This window comes from Tamandua tetradactyla, chromosome 11, assembly GCF_023851605.1.
Source record: "Tamandua tetradactyla isolate mTamTet1 chromosome 11, mTamTet1.pri, whole genome shotgun sequence".
Lineage (NCBI taxonomy): Eukaryota > Metazoa > Chordata > Mammalia > Pilosa > Myrmecophagidae > Tamandua > Tamandua tetradactyla.
In genome coordinates this window covers 75,540,745-75,554,951 of record NC_135337.1, presented here as the reverse complement: position 1 = coordinate 75,554,951, position 14,207 = coordinate 75,540,745, and the positions used below count along the sequence as shown (strand labels likewise).

The 14,207-nt window shown below is 55.7% G+C and overlaps 1 protein-coding gene across 1 annotated transcript; it reads left to right on the top strand.

Moving 5' to 3' along the window:
- Positions 1-9,719: 9,719 nt before the first annotated feature.
- On the top strand, positions 9,720-13,370 carry TNFSF9 (TNF superfamily member 9). The gene is made up of 3 exons (XM_077119532.1): positions 9,720-9,980; positions 10,713-10,743; positions 11,436-13,370. Exons 1-3 carry the CDS (start codon positions 9,720-9,722, stop codon positions 11,942-11,944), a joined length of 801 nt encoding a protein of 266 aa, XP_076975647.1. The 3' UTR covers positions 11,945-13,370.
- Positions 13,371-14,207: the final 837 nt, after the last annotated feature.

Here is a 14,207-nt window from a genome sequence, read left to right as displayed (position 1 = left end):
AGGAACGTTCTGCCCACGTGATGAGGAAAAGAGGTGGGACTCCCTCCTGCCCTACAAGGGGCGGGGCTTCTGGGGTCACCAGGTAAAGAAGCGCAGCTTGCTGAGGCCTGTCCCCACTGCGTGGGGTGACGGTGGCCAGCCCCATACTGTGAAAATGGAGATCAAGAAGCCTGTGGTAATGAGGGCTGAAACAAGCCACCCGGGGGTATCTGATGGAGGTGTCATCACAAAAGAAGCCCTGGATGTGAGGCACCATCGAACTGCTCTCACACAGGATGGTGGGGGTGCTGATTGCAGGGGCAGAGAAGACCCCATCCAGGCACAGGTCACCTGAGGCTTGGTACCCTCAGGCCCTCTCCAGACTGTCCTCCCTGCAGCCCTGGACCTGGGTGACAGTTGGAGGGTGAGAAGTTGGGAAACGTGTTCAGGGATAGTAGTGCGGTCGGAAGCTGGGGAAGGACAGAGTCCCAGGGACCCATCTCTGAGTGGGGTCCTCTATCCCCTGCAGTCAACATCCTTTCCTGGTTGTAGGAGATGATGGGGGTGTGGGAGGGGTGGGCAGATATGGCACCCTTGGGTTGTGTAAGGGGCTCAGGTTATTGAGGGGGTAAAGGTAGGAGGGCTTGCCTTTTCTGGAGTGGGTGTGACTATGTTTGTGTCTTTGTATATATGCATATCTGTGGCTCTGTATGTTTTTGCATCTGTGAATGTGTGTGTGTGTGTGTGCGCATTTGTGGATATCTACTTCCATATACATATGTCTCTGTGAATCTGTGGATGTGTGTTTCCTGGTCTGTATGTTTCTATGGAGCTGTGACACTGTGGATATGAATGTGTGTCTTTCTTGGTGTGTGTGAAGTCTTTCTTGTTTGTGGCTGTGTGTGTCTATGGAAGTGTGTGTGTATGTGTGGTACACACTGCTGTGTGCTAACGGATATGCATGAGTCCAGATGTGTGTTTTGGTGTGTGTCTGTAGTGCAGGTGTCACAACCAAGTGTGTGTCCTCTTGTCTGTGAGCTAGGTGTGTGTCCCTGAGTTGTGCTGGCACGTGCATGCGCATGCTTGGTTCTGTCTGGGGCCTGTGTGTGAGTTTATGCCACTGTATGTGGCACTGTGCCTAACTTAGCTGGGGGCTACTGATGTGACCATTGTGGGTGCGTGTGAGTCTCATGCCGCATGAGTGGCCAGGCAAGGGAATCTCTGCTTGTCACCCCCTCCGAGACCCAGCCCTTTCTGCTGCCCACTGAAGCTTGGTGGAATCCAGCTTCCTGCAGTCTCAGCTCCTTTCCTGGACTGGGAGAGCAAAGCTAGGGTCCCAGCCTGGCTTTCCCTCTACAGAGGGGGCTTTGGTCACTGGCTCTCTCCACTGGGGAATGGGAGGCTGCGTATGGCAGCCATGCTTCGAGACCCCAGGCAAGTTCAGCTTCAAAGAACCCAGATGTACACACATAAGAGTCTGACACACATAGCTACACAATACAACCATGCAGTCAGACTTGGGCACGGATCAGATAGACACACATGGACACACAATGTATCGACAGACAAACATTGTGCAGAGGCTGGAACAGACCCAGAAACACACATGCGTCAATGGACCAGGTATATACATAGGAGTCACCCGCACAGATGCAGAGCAAGCACCACACTTTCCCCAACCCAGTGTAACACACAGCCAGAGCCCTGCTACGTACACACACATACACACGAATATCCTTGACAACCAGTTCCTGATACCAATTCAGCCAGACATAGATACAAAGACAGACACACAGATACAAGTACAACAAAGACATGCAGCGAAACCCAAGTACACACATACCAACAAAGACACACAGTGTGCTGAGATATGCAACACAACCTGACACACCCCCGACCCTGTCCAGCCACCAGGCAGCACCCCCTTCAAAGATATCCACACCCCAAAATACATACAACCAGACTGAACCCAGCACACAGACCCAGGAAGGGGGGTCTGAAGTGCTCTGGACACAAAAGCCTCGTTTGTGGGGGTCCTTTTCTCTTCCACTCACACGGACACCCCAGAAACACACCGACCCACGCGGGGGTGCAGAGACCCACCACCTAAGGACACTGGCTAGGGCAGGCGGTTAGCTCCCCGGTTGGTGACCCTCGGATAAAGACAGACAGACAGACCGACACCCTCGCCACCCATCGGGGATCTGTATGGGGGAGGGGGCTCACCCAGCAGCAGACAGAGCACGTCTAAAGCCACCAACATCCTGGCGGGCCCGGAACGCGGCAGCGGGGGCGGGGGCGTCCTGCGCGGGTCCCCAGGTCACAGGCACCGCTGCCGGACCACCAGCTTGGGCAGGGCCATGGCCGTATGTGGCGAGTTTGTCCACTGCGGGGGTGATGTGACGGGATGGGCGCGCCCACCGGGCCTGGGGTTAGAGCTCCCGAGCCGGGTCCCAGCTCGAGAGAGGCGGGCCTGGAGGGCGAAGACCACCGCGGGCAGAGGCCGCGAAGGTGAGGCCCCTGGGTCTTTCTCAGCGAGGTTCGCAGTTCCCCCCACACACGCACGTGGCTTTTGGCCGCTTTGGGGCGGGGTCTTGGTGGTGTGGGTGGGGCCTGGAAGAAGGTGGGGCAGAATAAAGGGGGCGAGGCCTAAAGAAATAAGACCAGGACGAAGAAAAGTCCCTAGAGAAGTCAGGAGAGGGATGGAGATGGATCCAGGATTCGATTGGGAAGGGTGCACAGGGATCTGGAAAGAATCCAGAATGGGGCGGAGCCTCCAGAGGCAATGGGGCGGGGCTAAGAAAGCCAGAAAAGTGAATGAGCCCGGGAGTGGGCGGGGTCGGGGGAGAATGACAAGTAAAGTGGGCGGGGCGGGGTGTGGGCAGAGCCAGGAGGCGGGTGGCAGGGAAGTGGGAGGAGCCCAAGGAGAATGACAAGGGAAGTGGGCGGGGCGGGTGTGAGCAGAACCTGTGAGGAGGGTGGCTGGGAGGAGGCCAAGGAGAAGGGCAGGGAGGTGGGCGGGGTGGGGCATGGGCAGGGCCCCGCAGTCGGGCATGGGGCGGGGCGAGCTCACCCTATTGGTGGCCGAGTACGACGCAGCCGTTTCCAATATGCGGGTCATCGGATCTCCGTCTGGGGCGGGCTCTGTCGGGTCTCTTTCTGGCTGAGAGCCATGGCTGGGCCGCGCAAGGTGTTTGTGTTCTGGGTCCTACGGCCGCCGTCCCCTCTGGACGCCCCGGGCGTCCCTCTTTGGTGGCCGCACGCCGAAGGGGACCCGCCCCAGGGCCAATGGCAACCTGCCCCAGGGCCCCAGGCTCCTGCACCGCGGCTGCTGGCCGGCCAGGGGGCGCGCACCGCCTGCGCGCAGTGGAGCTGCGAAGAGAAGAGGCCCAGAGGTGGACGTCCCGGTGCCCCGAAGAGGGAGGATGGGAGGGATCCCTCAGAAAGGGGAGCCTCGGTACTCTCTCGAGATTGGGGTGGCGCCTGGGTGACCCGGACAACAGTGGAGGCAGGCCTGCGTGTCTTTCTGGGCCCCTTTGGGTTGCGCTACCTTTGTCTTTTCGCCTCTCCAGGCCTGCCGGAGTCAGAGTGCGACCGTGGGTGCGTGCGGCATCTTCGCGCTTCTGCGTTTTCCCAGAGTCCCTGAGTCTCTGTGGGACTGTTTATTAGTGGGCATGAGTTGGTGGGGACGTGTGACCGTGGCTGCCCCCGACTCCCACGCGTCCTGGATCTGGGCAAGTGACAGGGACTCTCTCCATGACTTTCTCTGCTGTGATTTTGTGTCTATACCCTGCGAGGTGCCACACAGAACCATGTAGCTCTCAGGACTGTCCCTAGCCCACCATGATTGTGTGTCGGGGGGTCTATTGGCATGAGTGATTTTGTGCGTGCCTGAAGTGCGTGTCCCTGGGTCTCCCTATGTGTGTGCAGTTGTGTGTATCCTTCACGTGTGTCCTTGTGTGTGCCTGTGGGTTGTTTCTGCGGCTGCCCCTGTGTGTATCTATGATTGCGCCTCTGGGTTCTGTGTCAGTGGGTGTGATTGTGTGTTCATCTGTCTCGGTGCGCATGATTACATGCGCCCTGAATGTATGTGTCTTGTGTCCCTGCGCTTGTGCCCGTCTTGGGTGGCTGACCCCAGCCATCTGTTTCTGTGTGTGCGATTGCATGTCTGTGTGTGTGTGTGTGTTGTGTCTGTGTGTCTGTCTTGGTTTGTGTGATTGTGTGTGCCATGAAAGTGCATCTCCCGTGCACCCTCATGTGCGATTGGCTTTGGTGGCTGCCCAAGGTGCCTGCTTCTGTGAATGTGGACGTGTGTTTGCATGTTTGTTGTGTGTCTGTCTCGGTTTGTGTGATTGTGACTTTGTGTGTGACGGTTGCGGTGCCTGAAGGCACCTCCCCGGGTGATTCGGAAAGTCGCTGCCAAATGGTGGCCCTCTTATGTTTTCCTCTTGGGCAGACTGGGGCTTTCTTTGTCCCCAGTGACCGCAAACCTGGCCTTCCACTATCCTCAGCTGAGATATGCCATTTCCTGCCCTTGATGTCAGTGGCGCTAAAGTTTCCCTTCTTCCAAACACCTCTGGGCCCTGGTTTTTTTCTCTGTGTGTGCACATGTGACTACAGTTCTGGTGCTGAATGCATAGTTTTGAAAATGGCCCGTGCCCGGAAAATGCAAGTGGAACAAACAGACACTAGTACAGTGAAAGCCTCGCATCTCTCACCAGTGACCCACAGCTTTCAGTATACCTTCCAGAAATATTCTACGCAAGTCTGTCTCTGCCCTGAGACAAAACCCAGTGTTCTGTACATCCTGCATGTTGCTTTGTTTTGTTATCCCTTGAAGATCTCTATCGAGTTGACTCACCCTTCCTGGTCCCCAAACCGATTCTGATTCACCTCGTTTCCATTCTGAACACTTTTGCAACAGATGTGACCCATCGGTCGTTTGGCCCCCGATGTTTGCATTCATTTTGAACCCTGGGGATTTGTCTAGGAGATAGATGCTCGAACATAGATTGTCATGTAGAGACGTCCGGCAGCCATGATGGCTGGCCCTATTGAGCGCCGACTGTGTGCCAGGCACCACTCTGACCCCTTGATTATGGACAAAACCCTGCAAAGCGGTCACTGGTATTAGACACCCCCTTCACAGAGGGGGAAACTGAGGCCCACAGATGCAAAGCAATTTCCCCAAGGTCTTCAGCTTGCCAGGGGCAGAGCTGGGATTTGAAGGCAAGCGGTTTGGATCCTATGCTGTGTTGTTCTTCAACTAGAAACACACGCCAAGACCTCCCCAATCCTGTACCCCCGAGGATACAACATCACAACCCTGCAGTATCTGGGTGTGCACTGCAACACTGCAAAGCATAATTGCTTGGCACAAGCAAACTTTGCAACACTTACATTATACCACGTGCCTGACTTGGTTTTTCCAGATCTACTCAACCAACTTGGATGACGCAGTCCTCTTTTCTTGTGTCTCTTTCCTTTTTTGACACATGTCAAACCAATGCCACTTGTTTCTTTTCTTCTCTGTCTCCTTTCTCTGTTTACATACCTCTTCGCCCCTTATGCCCTTGCTCTTTGCCATGCTCACTTACTCAGCAAACCTCATAAATGTCCTCTGTTAGGATTTAGCTCTGCCCAGGGGGAGACAGAGGATCCAGCCCAATTAAATAGCTGACCTGGGGGGAGGTCACTGGCTGGGGATGGGGGTGACATGGAACCCTGAGAGGAGGAAAGGTATTTTTGCCAGGAAAAATTAAGGTGTGCCTCCTGGAGGAAGTGTTTGTTTACTGGGCCTCAGAGGTGGGAAGGAGGGTCCCCAGATAGGAACTGAGGTGCCCTCCCTAGCTGCTTCCTGCCCAATCCCTCCCTTGAGCCCTTGATTTTGCTTACCCTTGCTCTTAACTTCTACGCTGTATGTCATTCGTGCCATTACTAAATATTACTGAGGCCCGCAACAGTGGGGTTGCGGATTGAGGCCTTCCCCTGGTAGAAGAGGAAAAGTAGGGCCCACACTCACCACGGGAGATAGCTGAGTCCAGACGTGCGACTTGATTGTGGGGTGCTGAGAGCCCCGCAGTGGGGCGGGGCTGCCTGGCTCAGATGTCCCAACCACAGCACGTCACGGGGCACCCCAGCTGAGGCCTGAGTCTCCTCCGAGCTACAAGGCCTTGTTTCCCCTTTCTAGCAGGGGTGTAAGAACTCTGCTAAGCCCCCCAGTGTAGAGAGAACTTCAGAGCAGTTATGGGGAGATGCTGGCCGGGTGACTTCATCTTTTGGAGTCTCTGTTTCTCCTGCATAATGGGTTTGATGGTGTGCCAGAGAGATGTAGAAACAATTACTGGGCATTCTTCTGAGTTGGGAATTGGGTTCACAGCAAGCTTTCAACCACCCTTTGGGATCCACTGATAGTCCCATTTGACAGATGTGTAAAATGAGGTTCAGAGAGGTGAAGCAACTTGTCCAAGGTCTCACAGCAAGAAAATAGAAGGGCTAGAATTCAAGCCTCTAGGGCACAGGTGGTAAACTGCTTCTGAAAAAGGTCAGAGAGTCCATATTTCCAAGTTCGCAGGCCAGACGGTCTCTGTTGAACCCTGCTGTGGTAGCACAAAAGCAACCACAGATGACTCGCAAAGGAATGAGCATGGCTGTGTGCTAATAAAACTTGATGGAGGGTGGGCCACGGTGGCTCAGCAGGCAGGAATGCTTGCTTGCCTGCAATGCCAGAGGACCCAGGTTTGTTTCCCAGTGCCTGCCCATGTAAAAAAAAAAAAAAAAAAAAACAATTTGACGGACATCGAAATTTGAATATCACATGATAGTATTCTTTTGAATTTTATCCAACCGTTATAAAACAAACTCCCCCCAAACTATTCTCAGCTCATGGGCAGTACAAAAACGGGTGGCAGTCTGGATTAGGCTGGATGCCATAGTTTACTGGCCCTGGTTCTAGAATGTCTTGGTTTATCCCGGTCTGCTATGAGAGATACCTTCCAGGGGCTGGTTTAAAGAACAGGATTTATCGTCTCATGGTTTTGGAAGCTTGAAGTTCAAAATCAAGGTCTTGCTACAATTCATTTATTCATTGATTCCTTCCTTCAATATGCCTGCAAGATTCTAGGCATGGAGATACAATGGAAACAAGGCACCCCATTTGCCCTACCCCTCCTCTGGGGGTGGGGTGGGGTGGGGTGGGCAGCACTGGGGAGGGGGAGCCCCAGGAGAGGGAGGAGAACCATTTAGGCTCCCAGCCTGTGCCTCTCCGACCCCGCAATCTGACCCTTCTCCTCTCCTCTCTCTTGAAAGGTGTCCTTTTTTCTTTGGCATGGGAAGGCTCAGGGAATTGAACCAGAGTCTCTGGCATGGCAGGTGAGAATTCTGCTGCTGAGCCACCAATACACTGGCCTCCCCATCACCTCTTTCAATCCTCTCCTTCCCTCTTTCTGGCCTTCCTCTCACTGTCCTTGGATGCCGTCTCTTCCCCACTCTGACCCTGCAGATTAAATTGCTGCCTCTAAAGCACTCACAGTCTACTTGGGAAACAGTTCTAAGCAAGTAAACATTACAAATGAACAGAAACATTTCGAAGGGTGGAGAGTGCTAGAATGCAAGTCGGATGGGCAGATGAAACAATGGGCACTGAGGGAAAGTTGTCCGAGGAAGTGACCTCACTTCAGATTCCTCAGAATTCCTCATTCTGTCCTTTTGCCAGTTCACACCGGTGGTCCCTGGGTGTTTGCTCACACGCTTTAGGGTGAAGATGTTAGAGACAACTCTGAATTGCCTGTGGCCTGTGAGCTTCTCTGCAGGGTTATAACACTGCAGTTTGCACCAACATCTTTCCATCTTGGGTGCATGGGTGGTTCAGTGGTAGAATGCTCCTCTTCCATGTGGAGACCCGGGTTCAAATCCCGGACCATGCACCCAAAAACAAACAAAAACATCTTTGAATCTCTCTTCAGGCTCCTCCTCTCTTCTGGGTACTGGGGTGAGTGGAGATGAGGATTGGTATGGTGTCAGCTTTAGCATTTACATGCTCAGGTTTGCAGAATCATCCTGAGCCTCTTATCGAGAAACGCTGCCATTTCTGCTCCCTGGAAAGACAAACACACACAAACAAAGACCATCACTGGCTTGCTGCCCTGCTTGGGAGAAGCACTGATGTCTGCTTTATGAATGCACTATCTTCTGGAGGTCCCCGAGAACACAGATTGCTGGTCCCTCACTCCTAGAGTGCCTGTAGGTCTGGGCTGGGGTTGTAGAACTTGCTGACAAGTTCCCAGGTCAAGCGGCTGCTGCTGGTTGGGGCCCTGCACTTTGAGAGCCTCTGGTATAACGGAAGCACCTAGCACCTTGCAACGTTCTGTCAAAACTTGCCAGTATCGTTATCGTTTTCTCTGTAATTCCCCAGCAAGGGCCATCAAGGAGTAAACCCAGAACTGGCATCAGAAGGTATTTGTTCAGTTGAACCAAAATCCCCGTGCAATGGGCATTGACTCTGGGAGGTGTGCAAAGAGATCTCTTGTCCTGTCCACCCTCCCCTTTCTCGGGGGGATGGTGGGGGCTCCAGAGGGGCAGAGAGAGTTGGCCTCTGTCCACCCAGCCGTTGGGGTAGGGGCAGGGCTTCCACGTGAGTCCAGGGCTTTCCCCGGACCGCCCACATCTCTCTCAGGAGCAGCTTCCCCCTGGGCTTCTCCTCCCAACCCCCGCCTCCAAGAGGCCAGAGCAAACGGGAAATTTGAGTTTCCTCCGACTGGTTGTCCCCATCCTATCGGGGATTTCTCTGCCTGGACTCTCCAGTCTTCTGCTTGGAGGGTCCTGAGGGGCTTCTGGCGGGAAGTGTCCAGATGGGTGGGTGGGGGCAGGCCATGGAAGGCCCGGGAACCTGGGGGAGGGGCAGCAGGGTGGGGGGAGGGCTGAGCAAGGCACTCAGGGTTCCCGGGCCTTCCGGGAAGGGGGGGGGGAGTGCTCCAGGGGAGAAGCTCCAGGGGAGAAGGGGGCCAAGGTCAGGCTGACCCCCCCATCCTTCTGCATTATGAGTGTCTGCTTGGGGGTGGGGTGGGGGTGGGGAGTGGGCTGTGATGGGAGAGGCTGGCGGAGTGACTAGGAGGAGAAAGAGACAAAGAGAATCAGAGACAGAGCAAGAGACAGAGACCTAGGCGGAGAGAAAGAAGGAAAGAAAGACAGAGAGACACCGGGACAGGGAAAGACAGAGAGGGAGAGTAAAAACAGGCCACAGAGAGGTGGAAAGGTCCTTTTGACCCACTGCAGAGGGACAGGCAGGGACAGTGAACAGAGACAGAGAAAGACAAAGAGTGAGAAACACCGCCAGAGCTAGAGAGTTAGAGACAGATGCCCAGAGACACAGAGAAAGATGGAGCGAGAGACACAGGAGCGAGAATATGGAGAAAAAAAAGCAAAGAGTATGGCAGAGGAAAAGCTGGGGCCCGGCAAGTGGAGAAACAGAGTCAAGGAGACAGAGCGACGGAAGGAGCCAGCGAGGAGAAAGTTGGAGACGGCAAGTTCAGAGAAAGAGAGAGGGAGAGGGAGAGAGACAAGGTGGGGTGGGGGAGGGGTGGAGTAGGGGAAGCGCGCCGGGTCCCCTTTGGCCGTGGAGGTCACCTCCCGGCGCGTCGCCAGGGATCCCCGCCTTCCCCGCCCCGGAAACCTGAGCTTCCGGACTCGGCTATAAAGCGGCTGCCCGCGGGCCCCGGCTGCAGCGCCCCAGCCCGCCGGCCATGCGCCCCAGCAGCGACGCCACCCCGGACCCCGAGGCCCCGCGGCCCCCCGCGTCCCCCGGCTGCGCCCTTCGCCGGCTCGGCTGGGCCTTGGGCACCGTGCTGATGCTGCTGGCCGGGGCCTGCGCCGCCATCTGCGTCGCCCGCTTCTGGACCGCGCCCCCGGCAGCCGCCCCGCCGGCTCCCGCGTCCAGCCCCAGGCTCCGCGAGCTGCCCCAGCTCCCGCCCGACGGCCGCGCCCGCCTCCCCGGCCTCCCGCAGGTGAGACGCGGCCCGAGCTGGGCCCCGCGGGTCCCCGGGACAGACCCCTCCTCGCCTCTCCTCTCCTCTCCCTGGGGCACCCGATCCCCTATCCCGCACCCCCACGGGGAGAACCTCTCTGCCTCCTGGGCGAGGGGAAGAGGCTCCAGCGGCCCTCGAGGGGACCCCTTCTCCATCCAGGGCTCCCGAGGGGCACCCCCGGGGAGACCGCGCTTATTTCCCGGGTCCCGGAGGACGGGGGTGGGAGTGGGGGGGGGCAGGCTTTCTCCATCCGAGACCCCGAGGGGACGTTTCTTCTTGATCTCGAACTCCTGAAGAGACCCACTTCCCTTTCCCATCCCCGAAAACCGCTTTCCTCCCGCATCCTCGGAGGCTCCCCATTTCCCTACTGGGACCTCCAGGGGACCCTATCGGGCTTCCGGGCCCCTCGGGGGTCTCGCCACTTTTGCCTCCCGAATCCTCGAGTGCTCGGTCCTTGCGGGAAAACCGGCGTGGGGAGGATTGAGCCACCAACGCCGTGATTGTGTGTGAAGGGCTGTTTGTGTGTTCCTTTGGAGCAGCGTGTGTGTGTGTGTGTGTGTGTGTGTGTGTGTGTGTGTGTGTGTGTGTCTTTAGGCTCGAGGCATGGACCCGGACGACCCGTGTGGGTGGGGGCAGAGCCTCGCACTTTCCGGGGGAGCTGCGGGCGCGCGGGGACCCCCCACCCACCTCCTTCCTTCCCTCTCTCCGCAGGGCGGGTTCGCGCAACTTGTGGCCAGAGATGGTGAGTGTCCCGCGCCCTGTCTGACCACCCCCAATCTGGCCCATCCCCCTTCCCCTCTCTGAAAGGCATCCCCTCACCTCCCTGCATTCCACCTGGCCCTCTTCCTGGTTTTCACCTGCTCTTCCTGGGTCGCCCTCTCCTCCCCATCCCAGTCCACACCTGTTGCCCACCTCAGGTCCTTATCCTCCCAGGGCTGAGACATTCCTCTCCTTCCCCCTTCCCGACCCCCAGCCCCCAGCCGGACCCTCCTTCCCATGCTCCTCCTCCCTTCCCTCTTACGAAAACCCTCCTTGTCACACGGTGCTCCCGTCCCCTCTTCTGCCCTCGGAGTTCCGGTCTCCTCGCCTCCCCCCGCCCCCCATCCAGCTTCCTTCTCCTCCGCGGCCTTTCACCTTCTCCGTTCCTCGAAGTCTTCTGGCATCGCCACCCCCCCCACCCCCAGACGCGCCCTCTCTTCCCTTCCCCTTACCTCTCAGATCTAACCCGCGTCCGGACAGGCTTCCCCTCCGCCTCTCTCTTCGGTCCGGTCCACTCCCCGGCCCCCACCCCCACCCCCACCCCCTGCGCTCCCCTAGGACTATCCTTCTTTCACCCCTCCCCCCCAGTCTGAGTCCCCGCCCACCACCCCATTCCGGGAGGTGTCTGGGTCCCGCCGCCCTGACCGAAGCCCCCCTCATCCCCTTTCTCCGCAGTGCGGCTGACCGATGGCCCCCTGCACTGGTACAGCGACTTGGGCCTGGCAGGCGTGTCCCTGGCGCAGGGCCTGCGCTACGACGCGGACACCCAGGAGCTGGTGGTAGCCGCGGCCGGCGTCTACTATGTCTTCTTGCGCCTGGAGCTGCAGCGCGTGGTGGTCAGCGACGGCGTGGACACGGACGCGGGCTCGGTGTCCCTCGCCCTGCACTTGCAGCAGCCGCCTTCCGACGCCGCAGCGCTGGTGCTGACAGTGGCCCTGCCGCCCTCCTCTTCCTCCCTCTCCTCCACCTCCGCCTCCGCCTCGGAGGCTGCGAACTTGGCGGTTGGCTCCCGGGACCGCCTGCTGCACCTGGGCGCCGGTCAGCGCCTGAGCGTCCACCTGAGCGCCTTGGCCACGGCTGCGGCCAGAGAAGCCTGGCAGCTCACCCAGGGTGCCACGACCTTGGGACTCTTCCGAGTGGCAGCAGAAGACCCCTCTGTACTCCCCTCACCGCGGCCCACCTGAAGCATCCCCCCTTGTCCCCTGTACAGAGACTGGATCCTGCCTTCATTTTGTTCGGGCCCCTGGTGCTGGGGCCCGGCGCTCTACCTCACCGGGCTGGGCAGGGCGTCCCTGCTGCTCGCCTGGCCTCAAGGAGGGTCAGGAATTCCGATTCCGTCTCTCCACCTATCCCTGCTCCAGCTGGAACTTTTGGTATTTATACTGGGCTCGAGCTCAGATGGTGTACTTTATATGAATTCTTTCAATTTATATTTATTGACCCCCAGCTCTGTACCAGGTACTGGGCAGGTGATGGGGACACCTCAGCAAACAAAACAGTCCAAGCCCCCCCTCCCCCCCAATCCTTATTTATGTTATTATCAAAGAAATAGACTCATCTAGAGTCCCCCATGTGGGGCTAGTTTTTGGTGTACTTGTAACCGTGTGTCATTCATTCATCCAACACATATTTATTAAATACCTACTATTTTAGGTGCTGAGGATACAGCAGAGAGCAAGAGGAATAAAATTCCAAGATTTCACAAAGCTGATCTTGAGGGTTTTTTTGTTTTTTTTCATCTATTGCAACTGCGTGGTGAAGAGAAGGTATCATGGCCTCTTGCTGCCCATCTCTTCCCAATTCCTTCTTCTCTGACTTCCTCCAGCATGAAATTGGCCATAGTGGGAGGGAAATCAGCAAATACGACAATTAAATCTGGACTTGATGGATTGTCTTCCAGACTTAAGAAAATGATAATTCTTTAAGTGGAGGAAATGATAATGCTAAAAATATAGCTTCAATTTAAAAATGTCCTGGCTGTAGCTGTTACACTGTGACTAACAAACACCCCCAAATTGAGGAAGTATTCCTCCAGCATTTGTAAACCACGACATGATTTAGCCAAGGGGTTGCATCATGGACGAACAAGTGAAACGAAGCTATGAGTCTTTGTTTCATTTCAGTTTACTTTTTAAAATAGGAGAGTATCAACCTTCATTCACAATGTTGGAACTCCATTTGTTTGTCAGTTGCAGCTGTACATTGACTACAATAGGAGAGTTTGTGTAAAACCAGGGAAGGTATTCTAAAGTCCATTGACTGTGGAATTTGCAGTGAAGAGTATTTTATATTTCATAAACATTTTCAAATTGTGCCACATTGTTTATACCAGTAGCAGTTATAACAAACACATGTACACATGTATATACTCATCTTTTTTCTCTGGACAGTTGATTGTTAAACATCCAACAGCATAAACCACTTTCATTTCTAACCTGTCCTGTTTGGTCTCCCATGCCCATAATTTCCCCTCTGTGCAGATCTTCCTACTGGTCCATATAAACCAGCCGGGTCTTGGTTTCTATGGACATAGAACAAAAGGGGATGGAATGAACAGAGAAGTCTCTTTGGAGGACGTGGCCTTGATGGGAACTAAGACGGGATGGGAAATTGTGCGAGGCAGGAGGTGGGAGGGTCTGGTCAGACAGGAGAGGCGGGTCGGGGTGGGCAGTGAAGAACTCGTCCCCAAGACCTGAGTGGGTGGGCAGAGGGTCATTGAGGGGACATTAGATTATTGAAATAATTCCATATTAATTGGTAAATTGGTATTGCCCCAAGTTCCGTGAGTACCACCCTCAGATGCCCAGAAGCTTCCTTTAAGAACCCTGGGATGGTACCAGGTGCACAGAGGTTGGGAGGGGCCCCCAGAATCAGATATGATTGAGTACCTGGGCTGGACTGAGCCTTGGTGGATACCTGACTCACACTGGACCAACCCAATCTCCTCTCCAGAAAGGTGGGTGTGTCTGGCTCAAGGCTGTGTTAGGCTGGAAAGGCCCATGTGCACAGAGAGAAGGGGAGGGGGAAGGAAGACAGTATTCAGATGAGTCCAAAGACCTCCAGAGAGACACAGGGGTGACCTTGGTTTCCTACCTGCCCCTTCTTATGTCATGGAACACCCCAGTATGGTGGCTTGGAGCTAGGTACCCCAGAAATACATGTTCTCAAACTTACCCCGTTCTTGTGCGCATGAACCCATTGTAAGCCAAACTTTCTGATGAAATTATTTAGATTAAGGTGTTGCCTCACTCCATCAGGATGGGTCTTAATCTTCTTGCTGGAGTCTTTTATAAATAGAATGAAATTCAGACAGGTAGAGGGAAAGCCACAGAGGGAGTAGCCAGAAGCTGAGAGTCTGCAGGACCTAGATGACAAGGGAGAGGCCAGGAGAGGCCACCATCTGCGTTGCCAATGGAGGACCTCAGAACCAAGACTTGCCAGCAACGA